Source organism: Trachemys scripta, unplaced genomic scaffold, assembly GCF_013100865.1.
Source record: "Trachemys scripta elegans isolate TJP31775 unplaced genomic scaffold, CAS_Tse_1.0 scaffold_28, whole genome shotgun sequence".
NCBI lineage: Eukaryota > Metazoa > Chordata > Testudines > Emydidae > Trachemys > Trachemys scripta.
In genome coordinates, this window is record NW_023260513.1 from 3097971 (window position 1) to 3113811 (window position 15841).

Genomic DNA, 15841 nt, shown 5'->3' on the forward strand with positions numbered 1-15841 from the left:
GCCCACGTGGAGTGGGCGGTAAGCTGCGTAGATGGGACATCCGCCAAGTCATAGCACGCACGGATGCATGATGTGATCCAGGACGAGATGCACTGGGAGGAGACCAGAAGGTCCTTCATCCGGTCTGCCACAGCAACAAACAGATGTGACGTTTTCCTGAAGGGTTTTGTTCGCTCGATGTAGAAGGCCAGGACCCTGCGAACGTCTAGGGAGTGCAGCTGTTGCTCCCGTCGAGAGGCATGCGGCCTCGGGTAGAAGACAGGGAGGAATATGTCCTGGTTGACATGGAAGGCAGACACCACCTTAGGGAGGAAGGCCGGGTGCGGTCGCAGCTGTACCTTGTCCTTGTGGAACACGGTATACGGTGGTTCCGATGTGAGTGCCCTGAGCTCAGACACGTGTCTCACCGAGGTGATAGCTATGAGGAATGAGTTGGATCACAGAAACCCCCTTGGGAGCTGCCACCTGATGTACCAAGACTACCCCTGCTCCTGTTTTCCCTGCCAGCTCAGGACTCCAGCACCCTGTCTTGCTGAGCCAGATACTCCCGTCTGCTCCAACATAGACCCAGGGTCTGAATAACTTGGCCCAAAGCTGCAAGTTTACCTGAAAACAGCTCACAGAAGTGTGCTTGTCTTTAGCACTCAGAGGCCCAACTCCCAATGGGGTCTAAACCCAAATAAATACGTTTTACCCTGTATAAAGCTTATACAGGGTAAACTCATAAATTGTTTGCCGTCTATAACACTGATAGAGAGATATGCACAGTTGTTTGCTCCCCCAGGTATTAATACATACTCTGAGTTAATTAATAAGTAAAAAGTGATTTTATTAAATACAGACAATAGGATTTAAGTGGTTCCAAGTAGTAAAAGACAGAACAAAGTAAGTCACCAAGCAAAATAAAATAAAATGCGCAAATCTATGTCTAATCAAACTGAATACAGATAATCTTACCCTCAGAGATGCTTCAGTAACCTTTTCTCAGACTGGACACCTTCCAGGCCTGGGCACAGTTCTTTCCCCGGTACAGTTCTTGTTCCAGCTCAGGTGATAGCTAGGGGATTCTTCATGATGGCTCCTCTCTCCCCTACCCCTTTGTTCTGTTCCACCCCTTTATATATCTTTTGCATAAGGTGGGAACCCTTTGTCCCTCTGGGTTTCCACCCCCCCCCCCCTCCTGGAAAAGCACCAGGTTAAAGATGGATTCCAGTTCAGGTGATATGATCACATGTCACTGCAAGACTTCATTACCCACTTGCCAGCACACACATATACAGGAAGACTCATAGGTAAAAAAATAGCCATCTGCAGACAATGGTCCTGGTTAATGGGAGTCATCAAGATTCCAAACCACCATTAATGGCCCACACTTTGCACAATTACAATAGGCCCTCAGAGTTATATTTTATATTTCTAGTTTTCTATCTGCAATCTTATATGAGTTTGTCAATTTCTAGTTTTAGATACAAGAGTGGTACATTTATACAAATAGGATGATCACACTAAGTAGATTATAAGCTTTGTAATGATACCTTACAAGAGACCTTTTGCATGAAGCATATTCCAGTTACATTATATTCACTTATCATGTTTTTATAAAACCATATAGACTGCACAATGTCACAGAAGGCTGTCTTCCAGGAAAGGTACAGGAGCGAGCATGTGGCCATCAGCTCGAACGGGGCACCCATGAGTCTGGATAGGACCAGGTTAAGATGCCAGGTAGGGACTAGTTGTCGAATTTGTGGGAACAGGCACTCCAACCCCTTGAGAAATCTGCTGACCATGGGATTGGAGAAGACCGAACGCCTGTTTTCGCCCGGGTGGAAAGCCGAAATAGCTGCCAGGTGCACTCTGATGGATGATATTGCCAAGCCCTGCTGTTTTAAGGACAGGAGGTAGTCCAAGATGATAGGTACTGACGCCTGTAGGGGGGTCATATGATTCTGAGAACACCAGCAGGAAAAACGCGGACCTGGTAGAGGGCTTCCTGCTACCCAAAAGTATCTGCTGAACCAAGTGAGAGCAGCACAGCTCAGCTTGATGTAGCCATGCAGCATCCACGCTGTGAGGTGGAGAGATTGCAGGTTGGGATGACAGAGTCGACCGTGATCCTGAGTGATCAGGTCTGGCCGCAGCGGGAGTGGAATCAGGGTGTCCACCGACAGCTCTAGGCGAGTGGTTATACCAGTGCTGTCTGGGCCACGCTGGGGTGACCAGAATCAGACAGGCTCTGTCCCTGAGCAGCTTGATCAGGACCCTGTGGACTAGCAGGAATGGAGAAAAGGCATAGCACAGGAGATCCTTCCACTGAATTAAGAAGGCGTCCAACAGGGAACCCGGAGAGCGCCCTTGGAGAGAGCAGAACTCCTGGCATTTCCGATTCTCGCGAGAGGCGAATAGGTCTATCAGGGGAAAGCCCCACTTCAGGAAGACAGAGTGGATGACGTCCGGGCGAACCGACCACTCGTGAGCCAAGAATGATCTGCTGAGGTGGTCCATTAAGGTGTTCTGGGTCCCTTGGAGAAACAATGCCACCAGATGGATCGAGTGGGCTATGCAGAATTCCCACAGACGAGTGGCCTCCTGACAGAGGGGGGATGACCGGGCTTCCCCTTGCTTGTTGATGTAAAACATGGCCGTAGTGTTGTCTGTGAGGACTGCAACACAACGGCCTTGAATGCACTCTCGGAATGCTTGACACACCAGGCGCACTGCTCTGAGTTCCCATACATTGATGTGCAGGGATAACTCTCCTATTGACCATAGCCCCTGTGTACGGAGGTTCCCGAGGTGGGCTCCCCATCCCAGGGATGATGTATCTGTGACTAGGGACATGGAGGGCTGCAGGGCGTGAAATGGCACCTCTTTGCACACTGATTTGGGGTCCAGCCACCAGCCTAGAGAAGCTAATAGCCCTGGCGGGATGGTAACCACCGTGCTCAAGCTGTCCTGACCTGGGCGGTATTTTGTTGATAACCAGGCTTGGAGTGAACGTAGTCGCAGCCTGGCGTGCCTGGTCACATACATGCAAGAGGCCATGTGTCTCAGGAGACATAGGCATGTTTTCACGGTCGAGGTCGGGAAGCTTTGCAGGCTGTGGACAATGTTTGCCAGGGATTGGAAGCGTGCTTCCAGCAGAATGGAGATATCCCATCTCCTAGAACTGGAAGGGACCTTGAAAGGTCATCGAGTCCAGCCCCCTGCCTTCACTAGCGGGACCAAGTACTGATTTTGCCCCAGATCCCCAAGTGGCCCCCTCAAGGATTGAACTCACAACCCTGGGTTTAGCAGGCCAATGCTCAAACCACTGAGCTATCCCTCCCCCCAAGTGCCTGGGCTAGGCCTGAGTCTAATATTGCTCCTATGAATTCTATCCTCTGGGTTGGTACCAGAGTGGATTTCGTGACATTGAGCAGGAGGCCCAGTCGATTGAATATGTTCATGGTGAGCTGAACATGAGACTGCACCTTATCCCTAGAGCGCCCCTGAATAAGCCAGTCGTCGAGATATGGGAACACCGAGGCAGCCACCACAGCCATGCACTTAGTAAACACCCTGGGGGCTGTGGACAGGCCGAAAGGAAGAACGGTGAATTGAAAGTGCTGTTGGTTGACCACAAAGCGAAGGAAGCGTCTGTGCGCTGGGTAGATCGCAATGTGGAAGTACGTGTCCTTCATGTTGAGGGCGGCGTACCAGTCTCCAGGATCTAGGGAAGGAATAATGGTTCCTAGTGAGACCATGCGGAACTTCAACTTTACCATAAATTTGTTGAGTCCGTGTAGGTCCAGGATGGGCGGAAGCCCGCCCTTGGGTTTGGGGATTAGGAAGTAGTGGGGTTAAGCCCTGCCCTTGACTCTCCTGGAACCTGCTCTATATCGCTCCAAAAGCTAGGAGTGATTGGACCTCCTGTAGAAGGGTAGGAACTCTTGGCATCAGGGATCTCATGCGCTGCACACAGCCTTTCAAAAGTAGTCAGATATTCAGCAATATCATTTGCCTCATTGTATGCGGGACATAAATGGTCCCAATAGTGGATTTTTGGAGTGACAGGAATCGCTGGGGTTGGTGGGTTCTGGTTCTGCTTCTCTAGCAGGTCCAGTTGGTGTTTTTGCTCTTTTTCTTTCCATTCTCTTTCTTTTTCCTCCCACTCTTTCTTCCTGTTTCTCCTTTATCGCCAATTCTTTCCATTACATGAATCTCTGGTGCTTCCTCTCTTTTTCTGCAAACTGCAGTCTAAAAAGCTCCAAAGTTGCAACTGCTTCACTGCTTTCACTCATTTTCCTGCTTTTCTGTTCCTACTTCCCATTCCCAAAATCAGCAAACAGAAAATAACAAACCGGTAGCCTCCTCCTGACTGTCCTTAGCCACCACACTTAAAAGCCTCACTTAAAATCTTTACACCAGTGTATGAAATGCAAATCTTGCTCAGTACAACAAGCTGTGTATTTCACCCTGCTCGCTGCGCCACTGTGACGTTCCCCTGGTGTTATCTGGACGGGTGATCTGCTAGGCTACTCCAATCCTTGTCTCTGGGAGCCAGCCTTACCCTGCTCTGCTGTGAGAACCCCCACTCCTGGGCTGTTCACGCACAGCCTCTGGCATGTAAACTGCTTGGATTGTGCAACCGAATGACACTAGCCAATATCTCCAGTCCCAGACACAACCCTAGGAACCTCCGTCTTGCAGTGTCCAGTTATGCCCGCTGGACGCTGCAATCTTATATGAGTTTGTCAATTTAACAAAGAAACTGATATGTACCAGGCTTGTTATCCCAAGGGGTGTCTCTGACAGGCTTCGAACCAAACACACTGCTTCAGGTCAAATAAACAGATTTATTAACTATAAAATATTTTAAGTGATTATAAGTCAAAGCATAATAAGTCAGATTTGGTCAAATGAAATAAAAGCAAAACGTTTTCTAAGCTGATCTTAACACTTTCAATGCCCTTACAAACGTAGATGCTTCTCACCACAGGCTGGCTGGTTGCCCTTCAGCCAGGCTCACTCCTTCAGTCGCTAGGTGGCAGAGTCTGTAGGTGGAGGTGGAAGAGAGGAAGAGCATGGCAAACGTCTCTCCCTTTTATCATGTTCTTTCTTCCCTCCTGGCTTTGACCCCCCCCCGTTTCAGGGTCAGGTGAGCATTACCTCAGCGCAGTCCCTGACTGACCAAGGGAAGGGGGGTGACTCACTGGAGAGTCCAACTGTCCAACAGATTCTTTGTTGCTGCCTAGGCCAGTGTCCTTTGTTCCTGTGAGGCTGGGCTGGATTTTCCTATACGTACCCTGATGAGGTGTGAACTGCCCCTCTGCTCTTGGAGAGTTTTGCCTGGGCCTGTTTTAAGCCACGAGGACACATTTTTAGCCTCATAACTATATACATGAAATTACAACCTATAACATCCCTATAACAACAATGCTCAGTGCATCAAGAACCTTCTGAAGACACCCGACATGACACACTTTGCATTGGATACCACACAATCATAAGGATGAGCGTGGGGGTGCAGGGTGTTCCCCAAGATACAGAATGTCACACCTGTGAGATACAGACTGTGGGTGTCTTCATGCAAACCCAGCCTCTGAATCTGGGCCTGGGAACCTCCTTTTGTGAAAATGTGGCCCTAGAGACAGCTTGACACGCCTTTATTTTATTTTAACTTTTGTGCTGCGCCTGCTCACTGAGTGCCAATTTTCACATCCGCAGACTGCACTTCAGGGATAGATTTCTTTAAGGCACTGACTTTCCTACATGTCTTTTATTAGAAACTGCAGTGCAAAAATGTGCAGTGCTAGAATGTCCAGGCTGCTAATTAAAAAATACTAATTATTCCAAATTTCAGTGTGTAGATTGTTGCTACTTGAGTTCTGTGCCTTCTCTGCCACATTTTAGATTCTTGAAGGTGTCTGAACTGTGTAAGCTTGCTTCGCACTGTTCCAGAGACAGGATTCAAACTTGGTGCACTAACCACTTGGCTCTGGTTAGCTGCTGTCTCCTCCTCCAGTCCTCTTGTGACCCTAGCCTGAATTTTTTTTTATTATTTTATTTTGGCTGAAACTACTCAGTGAATTCAACACCAGTTTGTGAATAGTCTTGTTCGACCCAAAACTGTATTTTTTGCAAATCAACTATTCAGTGGAAATTTCCCCCCAGCTCTACTTGTGATGTCATTTCACTAGTTCTCCCTTCACCTTAATCTTCCAGACTAGACAGGACCTGAATTTCAAATGCAAGAAAAGCCCGTTGTGCTGTCTTTATCCACCTTATAAAAGCAGAGGGGAGGGGGAAGGGCACAAGCCCAATTTTTCCCTTTGAAGCTCACCTTCAATATTCATCATTCATGGGACAGATTGAAACTAAAGAAGATTTCTCGTTCACTTATAGAAAATACAGATAATTAATGTGTCTGTCTATATCTTGAGAGCATCTTTTTCACAAATCCATTTAGATACAGCACTGCAGGTTTCAAAATTAATCGTGTCTTCTTTTATCATCCCACAGCTGTTCCCTTCAGCAGGATCCACTACCTTGAACCTGGAAAACACAACAAACAATCACTGTGTAGAATTTTTGAACAAGATTTTTAGCAGCTTTGCCTCATTCTGGCACCTCTCAAATTTCTTCCTTAACCGCTGAATTGTTCCTACAGAGCCTTAGCTGATAAAACACTTCCTAGCCCATGATCCTGTCGTAGCAGCTGGTTGGCCTTGGTCTATTTCTGGAAAACACTTGTCCATATTACAAAACCCAGCCCACAGGATTAGCACAACTTCTGCAGGAGCCATCAAATGAGGCTCAGGACTCATCTCCTCTCTGTGCAGAGGACTGTGCCTAGCACTTAACATCCCTTGTGCCCATACGGAGCCTCTGCTTACACCAATGCTGGAAAGCAACAACCCTGTTCCCCCTACTGCACATCTTACATGGACTCATGGGATAAAAACACTCACAGTTTTTGATTGAACAGGGAGCCATCCACCCAAGTCCAATTCCTCACGGGGGATGTAACAGTGAGTCCAAGCCAGATCTGGTTTGCGTCTTTGGTAGTATTTTGAATGAAAGTCTGTAAATGACAGGTAAGAAAGATGTGACGGGGAAGGAGGGGCTAGTGGTTAAGTTGCTAGCTAGAGACTCTGGGAACTGGGTTCAATTCCCCAGACTCTCTCTGTGACCGTGGGCCAGTTGTTTAGTTTCTGTCCTGACTGGGGCAGAATTAAGGCCTTGGTACAGTCTTTGTGGTGTGTGGGGGTCATGCTATCGGTGAGGTGTCACCGCTGGGGGGCAGGGCACAGGTTATGTGGTGTTCCTGGCCTGAACTTTTCATTTCCCTGCTTTTTAGCTTGTGTGGATATGTGTAGAGCAACCCTGACAGATGCACATATCTCCAGGACAAGTTTTATTTACCATCTCATCCTGGTCCCGGAGCACCAGCAGCCGAGAGCTCCTCCTTGAACAGTCATTGCGGCTCTTGTTCCAGGGATTTCTTTCTTTTGACACCCAGTAGCACTTGTCCCTGTGCAGCAGCCAGTTTTTGGGGCAGAGCTTACACCCTGATCCCTCTGGAGGGGAAATGGAAACACTTAATGGCGCTGAAGGTTCTGAACTGCATCACACTCATACACAGGCCTTCAGCCTCCCCATTTCCAGTAGAGCTATTGTCTTGGCTTTGTTTGAGGACGAGTCCAATATTCAACTAGTAGCCACAGGTGCTGCAGGCCAGGAGGGGGGCGGGGGGTATTGGTGAAGCTGTGAGTGCCTCAGTCCTGAAATAGCACGGGGTAATGCAGGTCAGGCTCAACTGGAATCCTCCTTCACTTCCTCCCCTTTAGTGTAGTGTTCCTGTGCACTGGTTAACAGCCATTACATTTCCCCTTAGAGATGGCTGCATGCCCGTTGGGGTAGATAATACTACATATAAAATAACTTTATTGAGGTTGCAAAGTCAAAGTTGGAAATGCCCCATTCATGGTTGCCCATGCAGTTGTAATTCAGCCTGATTGTGAGATCATCCTGTACCCTGAATGTCTGGGGATCCATCATGGACATGGGAACAAAAGAGGCCTGTGCAGTGAATGAGGCAGCAGCCCTGAGGAAAAAATAGTAGGTTATTATGCAATAAAGAGCGTATCATAATGCAAACACAAATGGGGGCGGAATTAAGGCTGTGTGGGTAATTGTAAATTTGGCATTTCCTAACTTTTGGGATCTTGGCGTTGTAACCTTCCTGTTCTCTTAATGTCCTATTTTTAAAAATATATATAAAACAATTCTATTACATGCAACTGGAACAACTTCCCCATCCTGAATCAGCAGCAGGCTTTGGACCCTGCATCTTCAGTACCACACCACTCTGCTACCGCTCCAACAACAGGAGTAACTGTGCCCTCTGGTAACAGGAAAAGTCTGTTGTTCTGAGAGAGGGAGGCAGGGAATAGGGCTGGGTCATCAAAGGGAGCCCAGCCAGCTCTCTCCTCCTCTCCAGGAGGAGCTTTTACCCCATGTGGGGTTCCTGGGAACAATGGGTGAGGGGGAGCCTGGCCCAGCTCTCACCCCCTCCCCACCTGCTCTGGTAGCTCCCAGTGCTGCTGTGGCAGGTGAGCCCAGCACTTTTGACTGCTATTTTATCACGCTACAGAGTTTCCCTGAGGCTCACACGCAAGGTGGGAAATGGAACTCTTCCAACGTTCCCATCTCAGCAAAACCTGGATGAAATTTCATAGACGAAAGAAAATATTTATCCAAGGACTCCCCTTGCCCCTTATTTCAGAGGCCTGCTTTGAACAATGGAAGTGTGAGAGCTCCTCAAATATACCACAAGACTCTTTTATAATGGAAGCGTTAGGGACCCTAAACATAGGAGTTGCTGCCAGCTGCCCTATAAGTAGTTTGTAAAGCAATAGGATATTTATTGCACTTATCGAAGTGGTTTGTGTCATTACCCTAACTGACCACTAGATGTCGCTGCAATGCAGGATGTCGCTGAGAGAGAAGGAGCTCAGGTTACCTGCTGAGTTGTTGTCAGATGATTCACACACAAATTGTTTCAAGTGGAAATGGAAATCTTTTACGCCAGTGCTGCAGTTGGATTGATGGATGATTGTCTCCCCGGTACTGTTGTTCTCCCGTGAATTCAGACATCCTTTGGGCTGAAAGACTTCAGAACAGCACGAGCATGAACAGCAACTACTACTTAGGGATTAGCAAACTGGGAATGAGGGTGCGTTCAACAAATCATTACATACTGTCGCTATCAAATTCAGAACCGGGCCAGAGAGAGAGAACACGACAGAGAAAGAGAGAGAAAATCTTTTTTTTTTAACACATTGTAAGGTGTCTTCCAGTTTTCCCTGCACAGTGAAATTGTGAGAGCGGGATCACATGGGGCTCATGTATCAAGCTCTAACACCACCTTCTTTATGGAATATTGTTCCCTTTGAGGTGCTAATGAAGTGTCCAGGATATTATTCACAAGAGTGTTGGAATCTGAAATGTTGGGTGAGTAGAAATTTCAGGGATTTTGCACAAATTAATTTTGAACTGCTTACCCCAAACGCCCATCGCTATCACAGTTCCCACCAGGATGAGGATCCCAGCTGCTCCAAGGCCTGCGGCGAGCCGATGCCAGCGGGGACACTGAGGGTGAGCTGTAAGAAGCAGTGTTTGGTGAAACATGTTCAGCACATAGTGCAAGAACTAATAACGGACGTTCCTGTGGAGCCTGTGCAGCATCCTCCAATGGGGGTTATGTTCCTCCTCACATAATACCAGGAATAGTTTTAAACGTCTCAGTTAAGGGCCACGTCACTCTGAGGACACCTCTGTGACAAAACAGAGCAAAATACTGCAACCATGAAGACAAAACTAACAAATCCCAACTGTCAATTATTTAACAACACGGTTCTAGCCCACTGACAATGGTGCATATTTGATCATGCTATAGGGTGAGTCTGTGTGTCAGCCCCCTCAGGACAGTGGTTCTTAACCTTTCTGGGGTCAGGACACATTTGTAAACCTCGATGGCCTGTCACGACCTAGTAAATAGCATTAGTGCAAAACACACCTGCCTTAAATATCTTACCAACATCATATTATATACACATTAGTGTACCAAGTACTAAATAGTAACCCATACATACCAGAGCAGCAGTGTCTGCGGCTCCTGTCCCGGGGCTGGCTGGGCTCGGCTCCCCACTCTGGGTGTTGTGGCTTCCAAGGTCACAGTGCTGCTCAGTTTTGATCTGGCCTCCCTGATGGGGGGCAGCTGGGCCAAATTTGTGTGAGTGGCATTGTGCCCTGGCACACAGGCTTGGAGTGCCACTCACGCAAATTTGGCCTCATCAGCCCTGTCATCATGACAGAGGAGAGGCTGGGCCAAGCCTGAGTGGTGCTGTGCCTCTGTGCAGCAGGTCACAACGCCTGGAGCAGTTCGCTGAGCCCATCCAGCCTTGTAGACCTCCACGTCCTTCCCCCACTTTCTGCAAAAAGGAGTTACCCATGTTCATTCTGTTACCACCTCTGTTCAAGGACAGCCAGGTGATTTGTATGTAAACACGTTCCACTAAGAAAATAGCTTGAGACCAGATCACTAATTTCACCTCCAATGGGAAACTGACCTGCCAGGCCCAAAGTCTGCTAACTCTTGGCTAAACAGCAACAATATCAAGGAAGTCAGAGTCACTGGATCAATACCAACTAGTTGCACATTTCCATAGTGACAGAACAGCTGAATATAACCAGAGGGTCACACACTTCATAGCGTCTGTCAGCCGAACTCATTGCACACGCCAGGGGCTCCTTCCATCCCTGCATTCCCCCCACAAGCTCCCTGGGTTCCCCCTTCCACCTCCCTGCACTGCAGGGATTCCCTGCAACTCCTTCAATCGCCCCTGCCAGGAGATCTGTGCCCTCCATCCCCCATCTCCCATACCAGTGTTCCCTTTTCTTCCCCCCATGCTGTCCCCCTTCCACACCAGGGTCCCCCATTCCCTCCATGTCAGCAGTTCTGTGTTCCCCTCATTCCTCCCTCCTCCCCTTCCAGTTCCCCCATTCTCCCCTCATGACAGGGATGCTGTGTGCACCCACATGCCCCCTTCCTCCCTCTTCCAGCCATGCCAGGGGCTCTGTCCTCCTTCCATTTCCCCCCTTCTCCATTCATGTTCCCCCAATCTCCCAACCCTGCCAGGGGTTCTGTGTGCACCCCCTTTCCCTCTCCTCCCAGACCAGCAACCCCCATTTCCCTCCATGTAGGTCTCTACCTGTGCCCCCATTTCCCTTCATGCTCCCATTTCCCACAATCTCCCCTCTATGGCAGGGGCTCAGTCTGCACCCCATGCCCCTGCACCCCATACAAAAATCTCCCATTTTCCTCCCAGGCCAGAAGCTGTGTGCATAGGTCCTTCCCCCATGCCCCTCCATTGTCCCCTTCACACTCCCCTCCAACCATCATTATGTCTCTTCTGTCTAGGGTTGCCAAAATTGTATTTCAAAAATAAGGGACTGTTTTTTTAGAACCCCCACCCCACCTCCTCCCAATATTATCATTATTATTAATAAATAATAACAATAATCGGCACTCAACCGCATTCACCAGGGTTATTTCTTGCTGCTTTTTTTCAGCACTCAGCAACTCCTGATCTTATACAGAGATGAAAAAATAAGGGATGTCCCTTGTCATAAGGCCTTGTTCACAACCCGTTCTGTCTGGGCCATGAGTCTTGCAGAGATCAGCATGCTGAATTCCATTGGGAGGATGGGCAGAACTTAGGGATATTATGCGGAGAGGTGTTAATGGTGCCATGCCATGAACCAGTTCTTTGATCTATAGACAATTGCAAAAATGCTAGAGGCTGCGGCTGTGCTAAAGAGATGACGGGCTCCATGTCCCCCATTTTTCCCCTCCTCCCCCGTATGGTTTATTGATTTTGCCCAAGTGTAATAGGGTTCTGCACACTGATGTCTAGCCATTCCCTGAACTATTAGAATTGATTGGCTGTGACTGTGGCGCTGAGAGTTCGCCAGCTCAGGGCAGGACCTCGAAGAGTGTTAATTTACTGTGTGTAAGTAACAAAAGAATGTTAATTGTGCTCGTAAACATAGGCCCATTCACTTGTGTTAGTAAGAATCAAGAGTAGATGCCAACTGCATTTGTCTGTAGTTACCTCTGTCCTGTTAGATGTAACCAAATTTAAGCTTCTAGTCGCTAAATCTTTTTCATGTCTCTTTACATTAGGTATGTGTCCTGTGCTCAGTCAACCTTAAGATCAAAGATGTGTGTATACTGCATGAAACTAATAATGTTACCTGTATGGTCTTCAATTACCTGTCCCTGTTGCAATGGATGGCCAGTAATTACATTATGTAAATCAATGTAACGGGATTATTTATGCATGCAAGGAAAATAGAGGGTTAACTTCAAAGCAAGGGTCCCTGGTTTAATAATAGTGGTTCACAAACTGTCTGTGTTGCCTAGTCTTCATCTGAGGAAAACTCTTGCTGGGACAGTTTCTGTGAACAGGCCTGTCAGCCTGCCCGAGAGCTAGAAATACTGGACCTTGGGCATGGCCCTGCTGCTATCTCTGATCTGCTGAGCTCTGGAGCAGGGGGAGCTTAAGCTATTGGACTGAGATCCCCAGCGGGATGCCCTGAAAGATTCCTGAAAGGCCTCTAAGAGACTGACAGAGGATTAGCTGACATTATACCTCTGCTAACAACTGAACTCATATATTCTGATGCAACAGTAATGTATCTTATCTGCTTTAACTTCTACCAACTCTCTTCTTTTCTTTTTTATTAATAAATCTTTTGTTAGTTTGCTAAGGATTGGCTACCAGCATTGTATTTTGGTAAAATCTCGAGCATCCTGTTACTTGGGGTAAGTGATCCTTTGGGACTGGAAGAACCCAATGTATGTGATTTTTGGTTTTAATAACCTTTTATCATAAAGTCCAGTTTGCCTGGGTGGTAAACGGGCTGGAGAGCCTAAAGGGACTGTCTGTGGCTTAATGATAACTAGTATAGTAATTTAGAAGCACACACTTGTCACTGGATTGGTTAAATCTAAATATAGAATGTACCACCAGGCTGGGATACTTGCCCTGTAGTTTGGCAGTCTGGGCTGAGCTGTGACCCTTACCAGGCGGTGTGACAGTGGCATTCTACAGTTATTGTGTTACAAACAGACAGACAGAGAAATGCCACCCAGTTGAGCGTAAGGCCTTGCCAGCTTGGCCAATTACAGTACAACATTAACGTGTTCCATATGCCCCATGTAACAGCATAGTTGGGATATTAATGTTTATTTAGCAACTGCAATGTTAATAGAATAAAAATAGAGGCTGACAACATAATCATCTAAAATTTCTTCACCTATCTCAGTAATCTCATTGTACCTATACAAGTTACACTCTAAAGATATCGGTTTTGTAACATAACTTGTATAGTTACATTTCAAATACAACCAGTCATTTCCTAGGGAATTCTTTTAAAAAAAAAGTGTCCATCCTTTGTTAAAATTTAATTCATGATTTCTTGTTTCCTCATTTTAGAAATACTGACGCATATTCACTACCCCTCCCACCCCCGTCTCCTCTCATCCTTACCACTGACCCTGTTTGTTCTAAGTCACAACCTCCCAAACTTTGACTGACCACAAATACAGAGTCATATAGCTTCTCTCTGCACTCAGGAAATGTGAACACCTCATCCCTGTCCATTTCAGAATCCAGGAGAAGATATCGCTTTGTGCCTTCATCATTCCCCCTGGACCAGGCTTCCCGCATTTCCTCCTTTTCTCCAGTCGCCTTTTCCTGTATTTCTCAGATAATAGACTTTATTCTTGTCTGCACAGACACTAGTAGGCTCGTCCCTCTCCACACTTCGCCCATCGAGTGGCACAGGCTCCACAACCCTCTGCACTGAATTGGCTCCCCAACTATTTTCAGATCCCATCATTCCTCCTTGGACTGAGACTCCCACACCTCTCCTAATAGAACAATGAAGTCCTGCCAGATCCCTTCTGCCCAGACATTCCTCTCAAGATGCACCAAATTTACTGGCTCTTACAATATATACTTAGGGCAAGTCAAATGGTAACTGCAATAGTTCATTTGCATCCTCCAACCAGGTTTATGAAATATATGAAATATATGATTTATTTGTATTGTGGTCGCACCCAAAAGTTCCAGTCTGGAGCAGTCACCTATACGCTTACTTAGGCCAGATCTGCACTAGGAATTTGGGTCGGTATAACTATGTCGCTCAGGGGAGTGAAAAATCAACACCCCGCGTGATGCAGTTACACCAACCTAAGCCCTGGTACAGACAGTGCTGTGTTGCTGGCAGGGCTGTCTGCCACTGACATAGCTACTGCCTCTCGCGGAGGTGGAGCACGTACACTGATGGGAGAAGCCCTCCTGTCAGCATAGGTAGCATCAGCACTGAAGTACTACAGTTGCAATGCGGCAGTTGCACCACTGCAGCGTTTTAAGCATAGACCTGCCCTAAGAGACTGTATCATAATCTTCTCATGCCAGGGACGCTCTCACTGAGTACAGAACACAATGGGAGAGAGCCTGAGGAGAACACTTATAAGATCAGACATTACAGAGATTAGCTCTGTGCACAGTTTGATGGGAATTTAATTGTATAATTCTGTTAGGATACCTGGAGCCTTGGGTAAGAATCTTTGTTATTTTAAATCTAAATTCAATTAATTAATTAATTAATTTGAAATTTGTTTCCTCCTTTGGGAAAGTTAAATCATTTACCCCAAACTATCACTCAACTTAGGCACCATCAATTGCCTGATTTTTTGTAGGCATCACAACAGAGATCGGACTTGAGGAATTTGAAGAAGAGGGTCATCAAAATATACCAGCATGGCCCTTGTATTGGTATGTAGAGCCGGTCACTGACTATGCCATTTTCTGAGACAGTTTGTATTTACACTGCAGTAAAGCACCACAAAGCATTAAAGAAATTCAGTATCCAGCTCCAGGAGTGGTAAAGGATTCGGATTAGCTAAGTCCTGCCAGATGCATGGTGCATAGAACACAGACCTGTCCTTTGTTGCTAGGAAACCAGTGTCTAAACTACCTGACTGTGCTTCGAGTTACCTATGTGGGGTAACTATTGTGAGCTCTCTGTTGCACCTTTAATATAATTGGTGGGTTGCTGGTGATGTGTGGGGGTTCGGCTGATCACCAGTTTGGAGACTGGAAGGGATATTTGCCATATGGCGGAACTGGCAAACTGCTGTGTGGGTTTTTTCCACCTTCCATTCAGCATCGAGCTGGTCTGGGTTTAGATTATACTTGTTGCAACTTTGACAGGTTCCCATGTGGTTGGTAGATTAGAAAGGGTTTGTTTTGAGGTTCCCAGAACCCAGTGGGCTGCCTGGGCCATGGTCCTAGCACAGTATTGCTGGGTGAGGGGGTTTGCCTGCGCTTTGACCAGGGGGAGCAGTTCCCTGTGCTAACTCTGATTGAGCTAGTGCCCTAAAAACAGAATGTAGCTGCAGCAGCGTGACAGGCAGGAGGGGTGTTAGCCACTCTGAGTAGGTGCCTGTGGTCTCGGCTGGGTTCGTACTGATGTACTGAGGGTGGTGAGCCCGTCCTGCTGCTCGAGCTTCACATGCTCGCTTTTAAAATACCCTCTAGTTTTAGCACACTAGCTCGATCACAACTAGTGCAGGGTTTGTCTCCTCACTCTGGGTATCTCACCCCCAGCTCGAACTGCAGACATACCCTGTGTCTCATGCAGCTTGTGGCTCACCTCATCTTGTCTCTCCTGTCTCTAGCATGGAGGAAGGGTTGGGACTCTGGCTTACAGTCAGGGTGAG

At 47.3% G+C, this 15841-nt stretch overlaps 1 protein-coding gene across 1 annotated transcript in view; it reads right to left on the bottom strand.

Moving 5' to 3' along the window:
* Positions 1–5444: 5444 nt before the first annotated feature.
* LOC117870488 (killer cell lectin-like receptor subfamily B member 1B allele A) overlaps positions 5445–15841 on the bottom strand; it is a 19349-nt gene continuing 8952 nt past the window's right edge. Inside the window, exons 2-6 of the mRNA XM_034757673.1 lie at positions 9549–9647; positions 9008–9157; positions 7408–7562; positions 6954–7066; positions 5445–6537 (exon numbers count right to left, since the gene is read on the bottom strand). Of these exons, the coding sequence (XP_034613564.1) occupies positions 6414–6537; positions 6954–7066; positions 7408–7562; positions 9008–9157; positions 9549–9647 (641 nt within the window). The 3' untranslated portion in view covers positions 5445–6413. The remainder of the gene's footprint in view (positions 6538–6953; positions 7067–7407; positions 7563–9007; positions 9158–9548; positions 9648–15841) is intronic.